Source organism: Setaria italica, chromosome II (genome assembly GCF_000263155.2).
Source record: "Setaria italica strain Yugu1 chromosome II, Setaria_italica_v2.0, whole genome shotgun sequence".
In the NCBI taxonomy this organism is placed as follows: Eukaryota; Viridiplantae; Streptophyta; class Magnoliopsida; order Poales; family Poaceae; genus Setaria; species Setaria italica.
In genome coordinates, this window is record NC_028451.1 from 33,969,802 (window position 1) to 33,989,069 (window position 19,268).

General features: G+C 48.6%; 1 protein-coding gene across 1 annotated transcript; it reads left to right on the top strand.

Moving 5' to 3' along the window:
- Window positions 1-16,255: 16,255 nt before the first annotated feature.
- LOC101781951 (cyclin-D4-1) lies at window positions 16,256-18,879 on the top strand. The gene is made up of 6 exons (XM_004957009.3): window positions 16,256-16,721; window positions 16,808-16,894; window positions 17,033-17,131; window positions 17,259-17,460; window positions 17,557-17,672; window positions 17,896-18,879. The coding sequence occupies exons 1-6, from the start codon at window positions 16,431-16,433 to the stop codon at window positions 18,154-18,156; spliced, it is 1,056 nt and encodes a 351-aa protein (XP_004957066.1). The 5' UTR covers window positions 16,256-16,430; the 3' UTR covers window positions 18,157-18,879.
- The last annotated feature ends 389 nt before the right edge of the window (window positions 18,880-19,268 follow it).

A 19,268-nucleotide genomic window follows, 5' to 3' on the forward strand; every position in this document is an offset into this window, starting at 1 on the left:
GATGGGTGAGACGCAGGCGCTACTTATCAACGAGCAGTTCAGGAGTGCTTCAAGAAGCAGCTACACCACAACATAGAGGCGTACATGGACGACATGGTCATAAAGATGACCTGATTGCGGATCTAGAAGAAACTTTTGCAAGTTTGCGAGAGTTCCAGTGGAAGCTCAACCCAACAGAGTGCGTCTTCGGCGTGCCTTCCGGGAAACTCCTTGGGTTAATCATTAGTCACCGAGGCATTGAAGCTAACCCTGAGAAGATCTCCGCCATCACCGATATGCATGCCCCATCAGGCATCAAGGACGTCCAAAAGCTGACTGATGCATGGCGGCCCTCAACAGATTCATCTTAAGCTACCCTTCTTCAAACTACTCAAGCGATAATACCAGTTTCAGTGGACCGAGGAGGCAGATCAAGCCCTATAACAATTAAAGAACTTTCTATCAAAGCCACCGATCCTTACGGCACCAAACCCTAATGAATACTTGCTACTCTACATTGCCGCAACTACTCACGTTGTCAGTACGGTGATTGTGGTTGAAAGACTGGAACCAGACCATGTATTCAAAATATAGAGGCCCGTCTACTTCATAAGCGAGGTGTTGTCAGACTCTAAGACCAGATATCCACTGATCCAGAAGATGCTATAGGCGATACTACTCACCTCGTGCAAGTTATGACATTACTTCCAGGAGCACAAGATCTCCGTTTTCACCGACTTCCCCCTAGGAGAAAGTCTTCACAATCGGGATGCAACAGGAAGAATATTGTAACGCCCGCAGAAATCACTAACTAAAATCACCGTTAAAAAACTGTCTTTAAAACCTTTTTACCGCTGAGCTCCCGGAGATCGAAAACCTCCCTGGCGATTTCGCCGTCCCGGTACCCATGCCGACCCCCACCTATCTTTTTATCTGTGCCCGTGAATCTCGCCGCGTGCCGTCGTCTGACCGCTGCACGCGTGCCCCGACCGCGTGCCGCGATTGCCGCCGGTCTCTCCCTTTTCTTTCTCTTTTCCCCCCTTTTTTCCTTTTCTTTTTCCTTCTTCTTTCTCCCTCCTTCTCCTTTCTTCTTCCTCCCTCCTTCTCTCTCCTTTCCTTCCTTCCTCCTGGCGCCCACCTACCCCGGCGCGTTACTCCGCCTGGCCCCCTCCTGGCGCCTGGCCCGGCTCCCTCCGGTCCCGCGCGCCCGGGGCCTGCTGCGCCTGCGCCCGGCGCGTGGCGCTGGCCCGCCCGGCCTCGGCACCCGCGCCGCACGTCGCCGGCGTGGCTGCCGGCCCCCGGCTCGGCCCGGCCAACCGCGCCGCCCGGCCGCCCTTTGCCCCGCGTGCACGCCACCGCGTCGCCGTCGGCCCGACCCCACCGCCGGTGCCGTGCCGCCCGCCGCGCCTTGCCGGTCCGTCCCCTACCGCCGGCCACGCTTGACCGGACCCCTACCGCCGGCCGCTCCCCGCCGGTGCTATAAAAGGGACGCCGCCCCGGCCGTCTCCTCCACGCCCACCCCATCCTCTTGCGCCACAAACCGCCGCCGCCACACAGCCGCCGCCGCCGCCGGCACCTCCACTGCCCGAGCCACCACCACCGCCGCCAAGACCCGCCGCCGGCCGCACCCCTTCCCCTACCCGAGCCCCCAAAGTAAGTAGCGAAATGGAGCCTCCTCGACTTCCTCCACCGCCTCCCTCCACCACGGCTCGCCGCCGGCAAAGCCCGGCCGGCCACCCGCCGCCAGCCCCATCCTCTCCCTCCCTCTCTCTCTCTCCAAGTTCCTGGAGAAGAAGAGAAGATTGCCTTTGATTTTAGATCCGACCCCCAAGTTTCCCCAAATTACACATAAGCCCCTCCACTTCCGAAAGAAATTACAAATAGGTCCCTGGTTTATTAAAAATCAGCCCTAACCCTCCATTTAAGCCCCTAATCAATGTTTAACCCGTCATTTCATGTGCCAAACTCCCTCCAATTAATCCCAAATTTTACCACGTCATCCTCCAGAATACTTTCGCCGATCCATATCCAAATTTCCCAAAAATAATCCCTCTACCTATTTTCCGTTTGCGTTTCCTGTTCGGAGCTCACGGTTAAGAATCGTTTCTCTTTTATTTATTTGTGTGTCTGTTTGTGTGTGCCGTAGATCGCGGATTGCCCGAGGAGGAGCCTGAGGAAGAGTTTGATCGCGAGCCCGAGCCCGAGGACCAGTACCGCGAGCCGGAACTCCCGGAAGGCTTTGAAGACGGCAAGTCCAATCTCACCCTTTTGATGCATACTTGATACCTAGTTTTTCAAACACAACCTATTGGCCTGTTTTACAAAATGCATTTCACTTTATCGCCAGACATGGTTGGATAGCCACCCCTTGATTGATATGAACATTCCTTGTTGTCCTATGCTTATCTCTAAATATGACTCGCTCTGTTTAGTTGATAACCGCTGCTAGAACGCTTAGGAATTTGTTACTCAACTGCAATCATTATTACCATGGTGTTTTCGGGAAATGAACGTGTGTGTGTGTGCAAGTGAGAAAAATGGCTTATCGGGTTCAAGGGAAAAGGATGTGTAGACAGGATGGATGGGTGTTCCTTGTGTGGGATGCCACGTTGTGGTGCTCGTACCTTGGTGGTTGAGCAATGTCGGGAGATATCCATCCGGTCGTAATTAAGGACCGAGTTGATGTGTCATCTTGCCTAATTCCACTATCGTGCAACCACTCGACCGTTGTATGGGCAACGGCTTAGCATAAATCCCACTAGCTGGATGGTTAGTCCTCAGGAGTGCTGGTGAGCAACGGGAACCCATGGAAAAGGAGTAAGATCTTGGTGACTTAAGTCCTGGTTACGGTCTCCTGGACGAACCGTGAACCCCTTGGGTGTTTCCGCGAGAACTAGTCAGTCTTAGCTAAGGTGGGTAATGGCTTTGTTAGGATCCGTACCGTCACTAAGGTGATTGTGCTACGGTACCCTACTTGTGGGAAAAGTGTACACCCTCTGCAGAGTTAAAACCTATCCGGGTAGCCGAGTCCACGGTATTGGACGAATTACGGCTTGGTCACATAACTAGTGTTTGGGCAAGAATGTCATGAGTGTGTGTGTGTGTGTGTATGTGTGTGGAAATTCAGAAGAGTCCGGCAGTTGTGCCGTGCGCTATGACGGACGGGGAGTCCGATAGCGATAAAAGCTTGGATCCTTTGTGTAGGATCAACCCCACTCAATGTCCTGGGTATTAAGGGAAAACTTTACAAAAACCCTTTCGAAAACGATCCCCTGCATGTGTTAAAAATTAGCTTTTCCGCAAATAAACTCTAGCCTATCCTTGTTATACTTGTGCATAAACTTGCTTGTATCCCCTCCGTGGATGGGGTTGGACTTGTTGAGTACGTTAGTACTCACCCTTGCTTCGTTGCTACAGAGGAAGACCCTGATTTCGTCGTAGAAGACCTCGAGTAGAGGTTGTGTCCGCACCCGACGCTGCCTGTGGTGTTGTCCTGCCCAAGATGCTGCTGCTGCCGTGTAGTCCCGAGTGCTGTCTTTTGGCAGTCGCTTGGTTAGCCGCCGTTATTTATTTACTGTTCATCGCTGCGTGGCTTTCACGCCCACTCCCTCGGGAGTTGTACGGTAACTGAATTATCTGTCGAATAAATGTGTTATCAGCCTCCTGGGACTGATATTTGTATCACATTTAGTCTCTACTTATGTGGGGACGCTTCAAATATCTAAGTGAGCGGTAGAACTTGGAGAATTATCCCTAGAATTCAAGTCGACAACTGCAATCAAGTCCCAGGACTTAGTCGATTTCATGGCAGAGTGGCGGCAGAATCAACTACCAACACCAGCGGAGCGTCCAGAGCATTGGGTCATGTATTTCGATGGATCACTCAAGCTCGAGGGTGTTGGCGCAGGGGTATTCCTGATATTTCCCAAAGGCGAACAACTCAAGTAAGTCCTGCAAATCTTCTGGGAACTATCCAACAATGAAGCGGGCGCTTTTGCACAGTCTCCGCCTGGCAGTCTCGCTAGGAATAAAGCAATTGTTGGTCTACGACGACTCACCGGTGGTGATCAATCAAGTCAACGACGAGTGGGACTACCACAAGGAGAACATGGATGCGTACTGTCTAGAAGTAAATAAGTTAGAGAACAAATTCTCTAGTTTGGGGTTCCATCATGTCGCCAGCGACAATAACGTTGCTGCATACATCCTATCAAAGCTCGGATCTACCCGCGCTCAAGTTCCAGCTGGAGTTTTCATCCATGAGCTACACAAGCTGTCCATAATGGAGCCGGCACCATCAACAACCACTAATTGGGATCCTACCATGCCAGGTCTAAACACCGACAGCTGGCGGCGGCGCTAGGGCTAAAGTGTGGAAGTTGGAAAGGCAAATGGCAAGGTAAAATGGATGGGATAACTTCCTCCGTTATTACTAACAGTGGAACGGTAAAAATTGCGCAAATAAAGGGATTTTGATTTAAAGGATCCCAGAATTTCAGACACTTAATTGGCAGTTACCTTTATTTCAGGAGGAGATAAGATCTCCTTCTAGAGATGATCATGCTAACCAAAGGTTGAACCTTATAATCACCAAACTAGTCGGCTAAAGGCTCGGGGGCTGTGTGCCACGTGTCCATCGATAAAAAGTTTTTTCTTCGGGTTTCAAAGGGAAAGTGATGCGAATTACAGATTGACCCTCAGCCTAATTCTTCGATTCAACCTAAGGCTTGGGGGCTACTCCATATGGAGTGCGACTTTCATCGCACTTTCATATAAAAATCAACATTGAAGGATTTGAGACTGAGTAAAATGAGGCTTGAGCACATTCTGGCCACTTGGCAGTTTTTGGGTACCTTTGAAGATTCAACTAGATGAAGTACTCGAAGAGCACCAAAACTAGTCGGTGAATTCGACTAAAAAGTACTCAGAGGCTTGTCGGGCATACATCTATAGGCCCACCAGAAGGTTTGGACAGTTTTAAATATGGGGCTGGACACCGAGACGCATCCAACATGGAGACCATGACGTAGGACGATGTAGTCTACATGGAAAGATAATGTTGTGTCTTTCTTCCTTGCGAGGTCAAGATACAACGAGTTCAGAACGCTCAACTTCTTTAGGTTCGAACGAAAATGGTACAATGGTTATCCTTTCATTCCATGGTGAACGTAAAAACTTACAACAAGGTAGGGATCCCCTTTTATAGTGCCCCGAGGGGTATTTTACATTACATCTTTACCCTTACTCAACCACTACATTCTCAGAATATGCTTTACACGAAGGTTATTTGGTTGTCATGCTTTTCATGTCGGTCGACAGCTACGCAAATTACACTCTCACAGTGCTCCGTAAATCACACCTTGACCGCCTCAACACCTCTTCACGTCATGAGTCTTGACTTCGCGCATGAGACTTGTCTGGCTTCGGGATTCCAGCCTGCCTGGGCTTCGCGTTCCAATTTTCGATCGCTTCACTCTCGTTCCCAGTTGGAGAGTAGCGTTCCCGTCCTTGAGTCCACAGCTTCGCACCCGAAGCTAGTACAGCTTCGGGAGCTCTGATCATCCTAGCTTCATCCCTTACCTCCTGTCGATAAAGGACGCGAACTGGCACTAAATAACATATAGCACGGTACCTGAAGTTAATCTCAAGAGTTCGCATAATCAAGGCCTACTGATCGAAGGAGTGGTTCATGCTTATTTCACTTTCAGTCAAAGTTGCCCCTTTCGTGCTGCCTTTTTCCGCCCAAAGCTCTAGATCTTTTACGACGTCAAGCGGTTTGCGGTGTTACATGGACAGGAATTGATTCGAACGAGGCTCGAGGTTGATCGCCTTTTGGGCGATCCCCAACAGATACGAACTAGTCGATGATTAGGAAAGTACTCGTTGTAATAGGAGTAGAACTCCTCTAGTCGCATCCGACTAGTATTCTTATAACAAACTGACCTGTAACCCTACCCCCGGTAATATAAAGCGACGCAGGGACCCCATCCAAAGCAATTCAATCTAACCAACACACACGACGCAAGGTATTACGCAATCTAGCGGCCCAAACCTGTCTAAATTGTGTGTCTGCATTTACCTTCGAGTTCCTGATCTCGATGAGCTTTTAGATCACCATACCATGCGTCCTCATGCACAATCATTGGTAAAGCTTTTAGATTAGGGTTCTATCGACCAACAGCTCTCGCTAACACCGAGGAACTAGACCGTCGATGCCAAGGGTGCCAATTCTTCGCCAAGCAGCAGCACGTCCCTGCCTACAAGGTGATCACCATACCACCCTCTTGGCCCTTCGCGTGCTGGGGGCTCGACATGATTGGCGTGCTCCCCACGGCCTAGAGGATTCAACCGAGTCCTGGTGGCTATTGACAAGTTTACCAAGTGGATCGAGGTGAAGCCAGTCACCTACCCAAAAGTAGACAAAGTACTCAACTTCCTTGACGAGCTTGTTCATCGCTACGGCTTCCCCAATCGCATAATCACAGACCTAGGTTCAAACTTCAACAACCATGGATTCTGGGAATACTGCGAGAACAGTGGGATCAACGTCCGGTACGTCTTCGTCGCTCATCCTCAGACCAACGGCTAGGTTGAAAGCGCCAACGGGATGATGCTTGACGCTCTCAAGAAAAGGTTGCACGACATCTATTACACTAAGGGAGGCAAGGGGCTCAAAGAGGTACCCAATGTACTCTAGGGGCTATGTACCCAGCCATGCAAGCCTACAGGGCAATCACCCTACTTATCTTTGGATTTGAAGCCGTACTGCCTGCTGACGTCATGTGGAAGTCCCCAACAATCGAGCAGTATGAGGAAGGCGCAGCAGAAGAAACAATGCATCTAGACATTGATAGCCTCAAAAATGCGCAACACTTGTCCAGTTTGCGAGATACATCAAAGGGATCCGCCACTATCATGATCGCAACATTAAAGAATGATCGTTCAACATAGGCGACATGGTCCTTCACCATATCCAAGACACCAAGGGGTTGCACAAGCTCAACTCACCATGGGAGGGGTCTGTTATCATCTCCAAGGTCACTGGACCTGGATCATATTGACTACAACACTCCTCTGGTGAAGACGTCGACAACTTGTGGAACATCGAGCAACTATATCGATTTTATCCTTTATTTAGATTTACATATTCATGTAATCGGCCATCGCCCAGTCGTAGATTTACAATTCCATAAAGTAGTCATATTTTCATCATAATTCAACTACTTATTTTTGCCTTATCGTGGCTTGCAAAAGCAAGTTCACATTACTCCTAATGAGTTATTCAGCTCCCTGGGCAAAATCGCCCAATTGCGACTTGTAATAACAAGTTTGCAAAACTCCAACGAGCTATCTAGCTCCCTGGGCAAAAATTGCCCAAATATAGCTTGGAATAACAAGTCTGCAGAATTCTAATAAGTTATTCAACTAAGTGGACAAAATCGTCCAATTGCAGCCTGCAAAGAAAGTCTGTAGTAAACTCCATGGGTGACTTAACTCATTGGACAAATCTGTCCCTTAACGGTTTGCAAAAAGAAGCCATCAGTATCTCAAGAGTTAATTAACTACTTGAGTAACATTTCACCAAACAAATCTATCTAGTCTCGGCTTGTAATAACAAGTCCGCAGTTCCAGGCTTTCTAGAGGGTAACATCAATACAACTTGGGGAAGTTGTAAAGATAGGCTCTAGTCGTCGAAACCCTAAATTGACTTGTCGCCCAGTAGTCTACTATCTAGATAGCTCAAGTACTCACGCTCCACAAAAGGACACGGGTCCTAAGTACCCTACAATGTGCATCTGGTGAGGCTCACAAAGAAGCCTTGTGCGCAGACACTCACATTAATTGTACGAGCAAGCATCAGGATTAATTGTGAGAGGCACTAAAAATAACAAGTCGCACAACAAAAAATAATTGCGCAAAGACTAATATATATATATATATATATATATATATATATATATATTACATATCGAGCATCCATAATTGTTTTCTTTACAATACTAATGTTTGGTTGATATAGATCTACTCAAGGTCCAATTGCTTGGCCACTTCTTTAGCAATTGGGGCCATCTCTTGCATATATTGTTGAAGTGCTTCATCAGTGCAATCATCCGCCACGCCCTCAGCAACGGGTGCCAAATCAGCTTTCGGGTAAAATGACTTCACGAAGCTCAACACTTGCTGGGAGATCGACTTGGCCATCTACAGAATATAGCCAGAAAGCTTCTTCGGCACATCCTTGAGTATATCTGCTAGCGGACGAGAGTCCACACCTTCAACTCGGGTCTTGATCATGTCCGCAATTGGCTGGGCAGCTTCGACAATTTTGCTCAAAAAGGATGTTGCCATCATTATTTCAGCCTCACGCTCCTGGATGGTCTTCATGGCTTTAACCAAGTTGATTTCACCATCTTCATGCATTTTCTGCTCCTTCTACAGGTGATGCTCTAGATTTTTCATATTTCAATACTAGCTTATCATGCTTATCGGTTACGCGGTAATGCGCATTCTTCCAATCTGTGACTTGTCCCTGGAGATCTTCATTTGACTTTTCGAGTGCTGCACAAATAATGCACAAGAGGATCAATATTACAAATAGAATCAATACTCAGAATCCAACGAGGAGAGCAATTACCTTTGATTTGCTGGTTCAATGATTTATTGCACCCTCTGAGATGGTCTTTCTCTTCCTCAAGTTGCTGGATGCGGCTATGGTACTCAGCAGCAGTTCCATCATACTCCGTCAGCAGTCGTGAGGAGTACTTCCCTCTCCTTGGCAAGCTCTTTCTCAAGGGCCTCAGCACGGAGTACTATGTCCCCATATTATTCAAGCATCTCAGACTTGCGGCGGGAACGCTTGATGACATCCTGCGCCACACAATAAGTACTCATATCAAGGCATGGGTACTAATTGCAAACTATGTGTCAATGGAACAAGCCGGAACAAGCATACCTCTGATTAAGCGCTGATACGACGGTGCATCTCCATCATTCCATCAACCACATCCATGTGCAACAGAGGATCGTCGATCAGTTGGATTTCTTTGATACGAATTTCTCCGGCCGATAGAGGATTTGCACGAGCTTTAGAATCAGTTGTGCTATGCGAAACCACATCAAGATTTGTCAACGAACCTGGCTCGGAGGACACGTCGGCAGCCATGACTTCCAAAACTGTCGCCGCTTCAATTTCCACCTGTTGCTCCGGGGCTACGAGAGTAGCCACGGTGCCAGAAGTAGTCACCGCCACTTCTTCGGGTACTTGTCACTCGGGGGCTGACAGCACAACATCGGTAGACAATGGCAACACCTCATGCATAAGAGCCGCCATGACAGATGTAGCCCTTGGAGCAGACGGTTTCTCTACAATTTCTCCTGCGACGAAATGACTGCTTGAGCCTGGATGATGTCTCGGGTTGAGCGGCTATCATCATCAGCCGAAGGACCGGAGTCAAGTATAAACAAATCCATGTTTGAAGATTTCCTAAACACATAAGCTTTTGTCAAATAGATAGAAAAGGAAGTTACAATAAGTACTCAAAGGAGCAGCAAGACTTACCTTGTAGATCTCTTCAACTTCAAAGAAGGTTCTCCTGTAAGGCGCAGAGGTTTGGTGGTGGGAGACAGTCTCTTTAGAGCGACTTGAATGGTCGTAGCACAATCATTGCCAGCCTTAGCCACCACCTCTGCTGTTTGAGTTATTCTTGCGTTGGCAGGGTCCACCACCTATCCAGGTGTGTTGCTATCAACAGCTACAAGAGGCTCCGGATCATCTTCAATGTTGATCACCTCCTCGATGACCGGCGACTTGTCTTGCACAGCCAGAGCAGTTGCCTTTTTCACATCCGTCACTGGCTCGAGTACCTGAAGTCCACCAATGTCATCTTGAGTAGATAAGGTGATGACATTGGAAATATCCTTTGCGAGTATATGACAATCAGGATCTTGTCCTTCCTCATAGGTAATTACCTTGGGAGGCACATCATCTGCTACTACAAACTTCTTCACGCCCCGTTTCGCTATGACGGTCCTCTTTTTCTTCGGTGGCGGAGGGATTGCGGCTTCAAGCTCATTTGTTGCAGAGCGTTTCTTCGCCGCGGAAGAAGACCTAGCCTTAGCAGACGGCTGAGCTTGACTTTATCCGCGGCATCAGAACTATTTTCACTGGAGGACTTGATTACCTCCTCCTCTTGGTCATTGCCTCTTATGACTTCTCGCGTAAACAAGCAAGGATCGGCTTCACAGACATTTTCAGATCCGGGAGGAGGAGCAGCAGAGAACTACAAAGCAACATCTTCCTACAAAATGAGACAAGTCAGTTGACTAGGACATTCAAAATAAGTACTTGGGGGGTAAGGCCACGGGTACTTACAGGCTTCGGCAGGTGTGAGGTACTGAATTCCCGCACAATAGTGGGGATTTCACCCACGTTCTTGAACATTCGCTTGAGCCTCGCCGTGACTTCATCTGTGCTAATACTCATTAGAAGAGAATCTGGATGGATCATTAAGGCCGGTATACTCATAGCCATAATGGCACTGCAGCTGCGGATATTGGATGCGACGCTTCATAAAGCTAAAGGCCATTCCTACTCTAGTAAGGCCTTCTTGTTTCAGTTGGGCGATTCTATCCATCAAATCGGGCAATTGCAGGCAATCGCCATGCTTTGGCTCATCAAGCCACCGGTTGTTCCAGGAGGGATAGTGCCCTGTCAGCAATTGGAGTCTATCAAGTCGTAATCCAAATACTGGCTGCCGGTTGTCTCCCGCATCTGAATTCCGGTGCCCCCGAACAAAAACGTGTGTTCCCTTGAGGGTTGTGGCTTCACACGGAAATTTTTTTGGAATAATTGAAAATACGGCCTAATCCCTAGAAAAGCTTCACAAAAATGTACGAGGATCGCAAAGTGGAAGATTCCATTGGGATTCAGATGAACCGACTCCAACTTATAGAAATCTAGCAAGCCTTGGAAGAAATCAGAAGTTGGCAATGTGAGACCCCGCTCAATAAAGTGAGCAAATATTACCGTTTCATTGGGATAGGTCTCCAAGGGTAGGCATTGCCATATGCAGATCGCCAGTTGATAAAGTCCTTATCTTGGAGTAAATTTGTGGCTACAAGCGCCTTGATATCCTCCTCCTTCAAAGTTACCATTTCCAGGCACAGATGGGATTTGGCGGCGTGGTCTAATCGATTTTCCCGTATTTGTGCGGCGGCAACTGCGGCTCTTTCTTCTTATCAGATGTTTTCTTCTTCTCACCTTTGCCTAATTTGGACGCAGCAACTTTCATACCCATCCTTGCTGTCACGAGCTTCTTCTGTTGCATATGCTCGGGGGTTGCTTGGTGGGAGGACGGCGGCACCATCAACAACCACTAATCGAGATCCTACCATGCCAAGTCTAAACTCCAACAGCTAGCGGCGGCGCTAGGGCTAAAGTGTGGGAGTTGGAAAGGCAAATGGCAAGGGTAAAATGGATGGGATAACTTTCTCCGTTGTTTATAACAGTGGAACGGTAAAAAATGTGCAAATAAAGGGATTTTGATTTAAAGGATCCCTAGAATTTTGGACACCTGATTGGCAGTTACCTTTATTTCAGGAGGAGATAAGATCTCCTTTCAGAGAAGGTCACGTTGACTAAAGGTTGACCCTTATAGCCACAAAACTAGTCGGCTAAAGGCTCGGGGGTTGTGTGCTACATGTCCATTGACAAAAAGTTTTTTGTCCAAGTTTTAAGGGGAAAGTGATGCGAATTACAGATTGACCCTCAGCCTGATTCTTCGATTCAACCTAAGGCTCGGGGGCTACTCCATATGGAGTGTGACTTTCGTTGTACTTCCATATAAAATTCAACATTGAAGGATATGGGACTGAGTTAAATGAGGCTTGAGCACGTTCTAGCCGCATGATAGTTTTTGGGTACCTTTGAAGATTTAACCAGATGAAGTACTCGAAGAGCACCAAAACTAGTCGGTGAAGTCTACAAAAGTACTAGGAACTGCTGCATGCGACTAAAAAGTATTCGAGGGCTCGTCGTACATACATCTATGGGCCCACTAGAAGGTTTGGGCAGTCCTAAATATGGCGCTGGATACCAAGACGCATCCGACATGGAGACCATGGTGCTGGATGACATAGTCTATATGGAAAGACATGAACTAGTCGATAATTAGGAAAGTACTCGTTGTCATAAGAGTAGAACTCCTCTAGTCGTATCCGACTAGTATTCTTGTAACCAACCGACCCGGAACCCTGCCCCCGGTAATATAAGGCGAGGTAGGGTCCCCCTCCAAATCCATTCAATCCAACCAACACACAGGATGTAGGGTATTACGCAATCTACCGGCCCGAACCTATCTAAATCGTTTGTCTGCGTTTACCTTCGAGTTCCTAATCTCGGCGAGCCCCACTAACCAAAACACTACCTTGGGCACCCCCTCGATAGTTTGCTGGGTCTAAACACCGACACCAAGAGAAAGTGAAGTAGTATCATTTTTACTAGAAAATAGCTGCTCTACTAAACTAACAGCCTCACTACCAGAGGAACAGCAACAAATTTCTAGCTGCCTAATATTAAACATAGCATTGTTTAAAATTAAAGGAGGGCAAGGATTGTTTGAAACGTTAGCTTCCATGTGCTCCGGATTCTTTTCAGCCGTCCTACGCTCGACCTTTGCCAACATGTGCTCTTCATTAGCTTTGACCAGCCTCGTACTAGCTCTCATGGGAGAAACCACTGCTTCTAGAATAGCTGCAGCTGCTGGCAGCCCACTTTCAATAGCCCCAGCCTTGACATAGTGAGACAGCAGAGCCTTCTCCCCTACGATCTGCACCAATATCTCCATATTATGTTTGGAATTCCCACTTCCTTCCTTATCTTCCTGTAAATTCAGCCCAACTTGCCCTTCCTCACCGGCCCTGCTATCCTCAACATGAGGAGTGTTATTTCCCTATTCATTGTCCATTGATTCTTCCATCAACTGCTCTAAGGTACAATCCTTTTCTGCTGAATCAATATTCAACATCGAAGTATCTTCATCTTCTGCCATGACCTTCTTCACTAAATCATCTAATGTCTTATCCACTGCTATATCAAAGATTGCCTCTACCTTTTCTTTTAAGAAAGCCATGAACTCTTGTTCACTCATCTCCTGCACTTTGTCTTTGAAGGCTCTCAGACCTGCCCCTTTAAGACCAGGTTGTTCCTTGTACTTTCCACTATTATCTTCTTCCTTCCTTTCATTTTGCCCTTCTTCACTCCTCATTCTTTTCGTTTCCCAATTTAGCCCGAGATCGTGTGGCATATGCTCATCGCCCTCTCCCTCCTCCGCTCCTTCACCATCTGCATCTCCATCTCCATTCCACTCAATTATTGCCTCTTCTCATTTTCATCTACTCCTATTCTCTCTACTTCAAACTCCAACTCAAAATAATGATCTCCTATCACCACGTCCAGGTGAGGAGGAATCAGAGCTGGATTAAGTACTTCCACGAAAATTCTCCCAAAATTACTCTTCCTTGTCATCTCCATGTCCACAGTTTGCATGGATCCCAACATAGAACCTACAGCCCAAAGATTAAGAAATTCTCTTAATTCCTTCCTCATTCCAAAAACCCTCACCCAGACTTTTGGGAGCAGATAACCCTCCTCCTTCTCATGCCATACACCAAATTGTAACCTCAACGCCCGTATTGACATTATGCTCCTTCACATCAGCACCCCCAAATGCTATTGCTCTATGCAAATCAGATTTGGAAGGAAATTTGGGGATGAAAGAGTTTTCATCATGATCGGTAAGCTCCCATCTCAACTTACAAGGAAAAATCCTTTGAAGTTGGCTCTATACCTGATCCTTCGTTAACTGTCCTCCCACTGTAGTGATCAATGCCATCTTTGAATCCTTCCTTACTCTAGGCAAAGAAGGATGAGGTATGTGGTCGAACCCCAGTCCATGAACCGCATAGCCCACAACATACACTACTAGTCTAGGTTGCTTTAGAACTGAACACTTATGATTCACATGATCAAGACTGTCACATATCATGCAATACAAATCTGTTGAACACTTCGCAACCATGTGACCCTTCTTCAAACATCTCGAGCATCTAATTTCTAGTCTAATCTCCTCTTCTTCACCATCAACCCCAACCCCAACTTCCTCCATACGGATGTCTTCAACTCCCTTCTCCTTTGCACTCCTGCCTTGCAAAATATCCTTCTCCTTGCCTACTTTCTTAGTTCCAGAACTTGTGGCCGAGTTCTTATCCAAGACATCGCTCCCGGTTCGACCTTCACCAATGTTAGTCTCCTACCGCCTGTTCCATCCAAACGACTAGCCTTGGTAGACGCCTCTTGAGGTTCGACCTCCGCGCCAACCCTCAAAGCCAGGTCCAGGTCCGCCCACGACCCCGACGTCCGCCACTGCCTCCACCATGATATGGCCCTTGCACCCATGCTCTTCCATTAAACCTCCCTCCACCATGACCTCCATCATTGAACCTCCCTTCTTCTCCAGAACCATTGTGACCAAAACAGGCAGGGTCTCCACTGAAACCCCTTGTATTTCCTCCTGGCACTGCTCTCCCATGGAACACCGCGCGACCATCATGGCCCCCACGCACTCCTCTCCTCTCAAACCCTCTTGCCCAATGCTGCATCATCACCTTCACATTTCTCTCCGACAGCACACTCGCAGCTATCTTAGTAGATGCAGATGAAGCACACAGCCTTTGGGTGGTGGAAAAATGAAGCGTCGTGAGACATTTCGGTTTCCTTCTGTTCCTAAATAGGTACCCTAAGCCATCTGCACATTGAAATTCCGGGTGGGCTCCAATCTTGATACAGCCCATGTAGCCGGTGCACTTACTCAGCCCAGGAACATGAAACATCCCTCTCTTCTGAAATTGAAAATCAGCATCGCCTGAATCTAGTGACACCGCCATCTCCGCTTCCTGCGCCGAACCAACTCCGGCCAGCTTAGCATCAGCAACAGCCTCATCCTCGACGAGTTTAGTCAGCCTCCGCCTTCGCTTGCCACTTCCTTTAGCCTGAAGATCCTTCACCCATACGTCACCTAGTGACCGTGTTTGTGAGGACCTCGATTTGGGAAGAGGGCCACACAACGCCTTGAACTGAAACAATCTCCGTTCAGCTACAATGTCCTTCGCCCTCCGCACAAGCTTCCCACGAAACTTGGTAGCGCATTGGAAATGCAGGTTAAAATATCATCCATCAGTTCCTCATCCAGCTCCGGCGAGCTCTGAAACACGTCGTCGGAACTCAACTCCCCCACAAGCGGCCAAAAACAAGAACCATCGCACCTTACTCCGGCCAACTGGTCTGCCGTGGATGAGATCCTCGCTGAACAACGTCTTCAATGACCTCTGTTCCCCTCCTCCTTCGTGCTTCCCATGTCCTGTCGCATCCACCATCTATCCTCCGTCTCGTACTCCCCTTCGCTCCCGTCAGAGTCTGCAAAGAAGCATCCCATACCTGAGATTCTTCCATGCCAAGAGGGAGCTTGGTCCGCGCACCAAGGCGCGACGCCAAGGTTAGCCGGCGACGGCGGCCCCTGCCGAGCCAGGCAGTCCCCCCCAAGGCAACTCCCTCATCCCCCGCCTTGAGCGCAGATCGCGGTTGCTGGTCATGGAGTCGGAATACTAAACGAATTTCATTTCAGGTACCTGATCATGCATGTACAAAATTTCACCTTTTTATATGGCAAAGATCATATCGGTCATGTGTAGATTGGTTCCCCAAACATGTGGAATTTACAAGACTCCACATTTTAACTCTAGTTCTCACAAACATGATGGTTTCGATGACATATTCGATGGTTAAAATAAATTTGTCCCCCTTTTGTTTTGTCCAAAAAAGCGTCCATGTGTGAACTCGTACAGAGTGAACACGACAACATCTGTACACTGTTTCTTTTCAACGCTGAGACTAATCACTCTTTCTTACTTACTTAAGGTAACCACTAATTACCCAGGGTCAAAAGACCAAAAAGGAAATTAAGAAGAAAAGAAAGAGCACAAAGAGCCCTAAAAATCCATGTCATAAAAGCTCTACAAAAGTGAACGCCTCAAAGTACAGACTAGAAAAGGAAAAGAAAACGAAAGTGAGCATCGGTTTTTCTAATCACACCATCATCCTCCTTCCTTCCCGCTTCCCGTGTCTTGTTATAGATAGGCTTATAGCTTCCGCCTCGTCATCACTTGCCGAAAATGCCCCCGTCTACCCTGTACGCGGCTCCATACAAAGAGGCCTCCACGCCACCCCTTGCTCACTTGCCCCTCCTCTTCCACTCCTCGCTCGCACCAAGCCAGAGGAAGAACACGAGCAGGACGAAGAGGAGGAGACCAACCAAAGATACCAGTACCAGAGCCAGATAACCCCATCAGTACCCTCTGTACCTGTATCAGATTTACCGAAACCTTGCAGAGGGGGGATGGCGCCGAGCAGCTACGAGATGGCGGCCTCCATCCTGCTCTGCGCCGAGGACAGCAGCAGCATCCTGGGCCTCGGAGCCGAGTGCGAGGAGGAGGAGGTGATGGCGCGGAGCAGGACACGCGGGGAGCCCTGCGTGGATTTCCCCGTGCCCTCCGAGGAATGCGTCGCCAGTTTCGTGGAGGCGGAGACGGCGCACATGCCCCGGGAGGACTACGCCGAGAGGCTGCGCCTGCGCGGCGGGGGCTTGGATCTCCGCATCCGGATGGACGCCATCGACTGGATTTGGAAGGTGCGTTCCTGACCAATGCTTCTCGGAAAGCCTTGTAAACATCGATCCAGCGATGAATCTGACAGTTAGTCTCTAATTCTAAGCAGGTTCATTCGTACTACAATTTCAGACCTCTCACTGCCTGCCTGGCCGTCAACTACCTTGACCGCTTCCTCTCACTATACCAGCTTCCGGTAAGAACCAATCCTACGAACTGAAGTAACACAAGACTCCTTAGTTATAGTCAAAACAATGCGAATTAGAATCTGCGCCAGACATTTTAGTGTCTTATTTAGTGCCAGTAATCATGTGGACGTGTCTTACCATTTCAGGAAGACAAGGCTTGGATGACGCAGCTGCTGTCCGTGGCGTGCTTGTCCCTGGCTGCCAAGATGGAGGAGACCTACGTTCTTCCGTCTCTCGACCTGCAGGTGAGACTTGAGAGTGCAATACAGATGCATATAGCACACGTTTCAGTGGAGTGCACCCGGAACGCATCGCAATGCGCCGGTCTGATCCGAAACATAGTTCCTGATCATGCTTGGATCCTGTCGGCAGGTCGGGGATGCACGGTACGTGTTCGAGGCGAAGACGATCCAGAGGATGGAGCTCCTCGTCCTCAGCACGCTCAAATGGAGGATGCAAGCGGTCACTCCCTTCTCGTACATCGACTACTTCCTCCATCGCCTCAACGGCGGCGATGCGCCGAACAGGCGCGCCGTCCGGCGATCGGCAGAGCTGATCCTGTGCATAGCCAGAGGTGAGCAAGCAGGACATTTTCATGCAGAGTTCTCTCATAGAGACAATGAACGTTCTTCTGAATCGAGCTGACATCGCTGTTGATGTGCGAACGCAGGGACGCACTGCTTAGATTTCAGGCCCTCGGAGATCGCCGCGGCCGTCGCCGCAACCGTTGCCGGAGAAGAGCACACTGTAGATATCGACAAGGCTTGCACCCACCGTGTACATAAGGTACGCGTGTGCCGCAAAATTTTGTCGTCAGATTCAGCTAGCGTCTTTCAATGCAATACGTTAGTGTTAACCACTTGCATCGAAGTCGTAGGTTTTTGCAACCGTACTTGCCTGTCCAGACACACGCACCGCGGCGCACGACGCACTGCCGAAACTCGTGAACCGCATTTACTACGCCTCGTCAGCCTGGCAGCTGATGTTTTTGTTTTGCTTTCCTTTGCAGGAGAGGGTGTCGCAGTGCCTCGAAGCGATCCAGGCCACCGTGGCCCTGCGGCTGCCCGCTAAAACCGACGGCCCCAGCGGCGGCGGCGGCAGATCCTCTTCCTCCGTCTCCGTGCCCCGGAGCCCAACCGGGGTGCTGGACGCCGGCTGCCTGAGCTACAGGAGCGACGACACGACTGTTGCCTCGCATGCAAGCTCCTGGTGCGATGAGAACGACAGCTCCCCGGTCGTTTGCAGCAAGAGGAGGAAGATTAGCAGATGATTAGCCCAATGATGGACGGATAAAAGGCCTCTTCTGCGCGCTGATCAATGATCGTCTCCATGATAAAAGTCAAGCGGTTTTGATAGATTGCACTGACTGAGTGACTGACGAAGTGGCGAGTTTGGTTTGTTGGGAGCTTTTGATGCCGTTTTCAAAGGAGGCTGAAAGGCAAAGGGAGGGCAACCAAAAGCAGGACATTTTGGACATGAGGATCCAGCAAAGACGCCCGGGAGGAATAAAGATGGTCCGGGATGGTAGAAATGTACTGAATTTCGTGTGCTTTTGCAACAGTAGGCGCGCAGCCGCTGTGGCGTTGCAGAAAAGAGCAAAGGTTTTGCAAGTTGACAAAGCTGAGACGGGACGAGACGACCAAACTAAAGGCAGAGAAGCGGATGAGGTGATGGTGACACAAGGCAGATGAACTAGCTAGCTGCGTAGTTTGCTTTGTTCTGTAATTTCCGACCAATTTCCTTTTGTAAAAAGAAAAAAATTGAAAAAGAGAAACAAACAATTCTTGCGTCAAATTAATCATTAACCGACTGAGATCCAAGAAGCGGGAAAACAAGAATGCAAAGACAGGACCCGGAAGAACTGGAAGTGGGTTTCTTTTCAGGGTTTATGAACTATCAACATCAGCAATCATCTGTTTCTCTTGCTTTGTACCACTAGGACACTAAACACTACTACCTCGCTGCCACCAAACATTGTTTGACCGCTTGTCTGCAGAGACCATGGAATTCGGCTCCTTTTTCCGGAAATAAAATAGAGGCGACATTGTCTGAAACCTCGGGAACACAAGCATAGGTCATAAAAGTAGTGCTAGTGCCATACAGGAGTGCTTGAGAATCTGTCGATAAAACTTTGAGATCGATCATGCAAGCGTATGGTCCTTTCTTGATTAATTTGATCATCATTAAAGGCCTATAGCTAGATTATTCCGTGATGAGTTGGATTTCTTTTCAGGTGACACATTGCATTTGTTTAACCCTGCCCTGCTCGTCATGTGCTGCACGCAAGGACAGTTAAGCACTGATGGCGCAATACTCCCGGACCAGCATCGCTGTTAAACAACACTAGGTTCCTGTTCAATGCCCAATTGCCCATTGAGGCGG

Coding starts and splice junctions, on each gene's coding strand:
- LOC101781951 (XM_004957009.3), top strand. CDS start 16,431: ATGGCGCCGAGCAGCTACGAGATGGCGGCCTCCATCCTGCTCTGCGCC. Junction 16,895..17,032: donor TCTCACTATACCAGCTTCCG/GTAAGAACCAAT, acceptor TTACCATTTCAG/GAAGACAAGGCTTGGATGAC. Junction 17,461..17,556: donor GATCCTGTGCATAGCCAGAG/GTGAGCAAGCAG, acceptor GTGCGAACGCAG/GGACGCACTGCTTAGATTTC.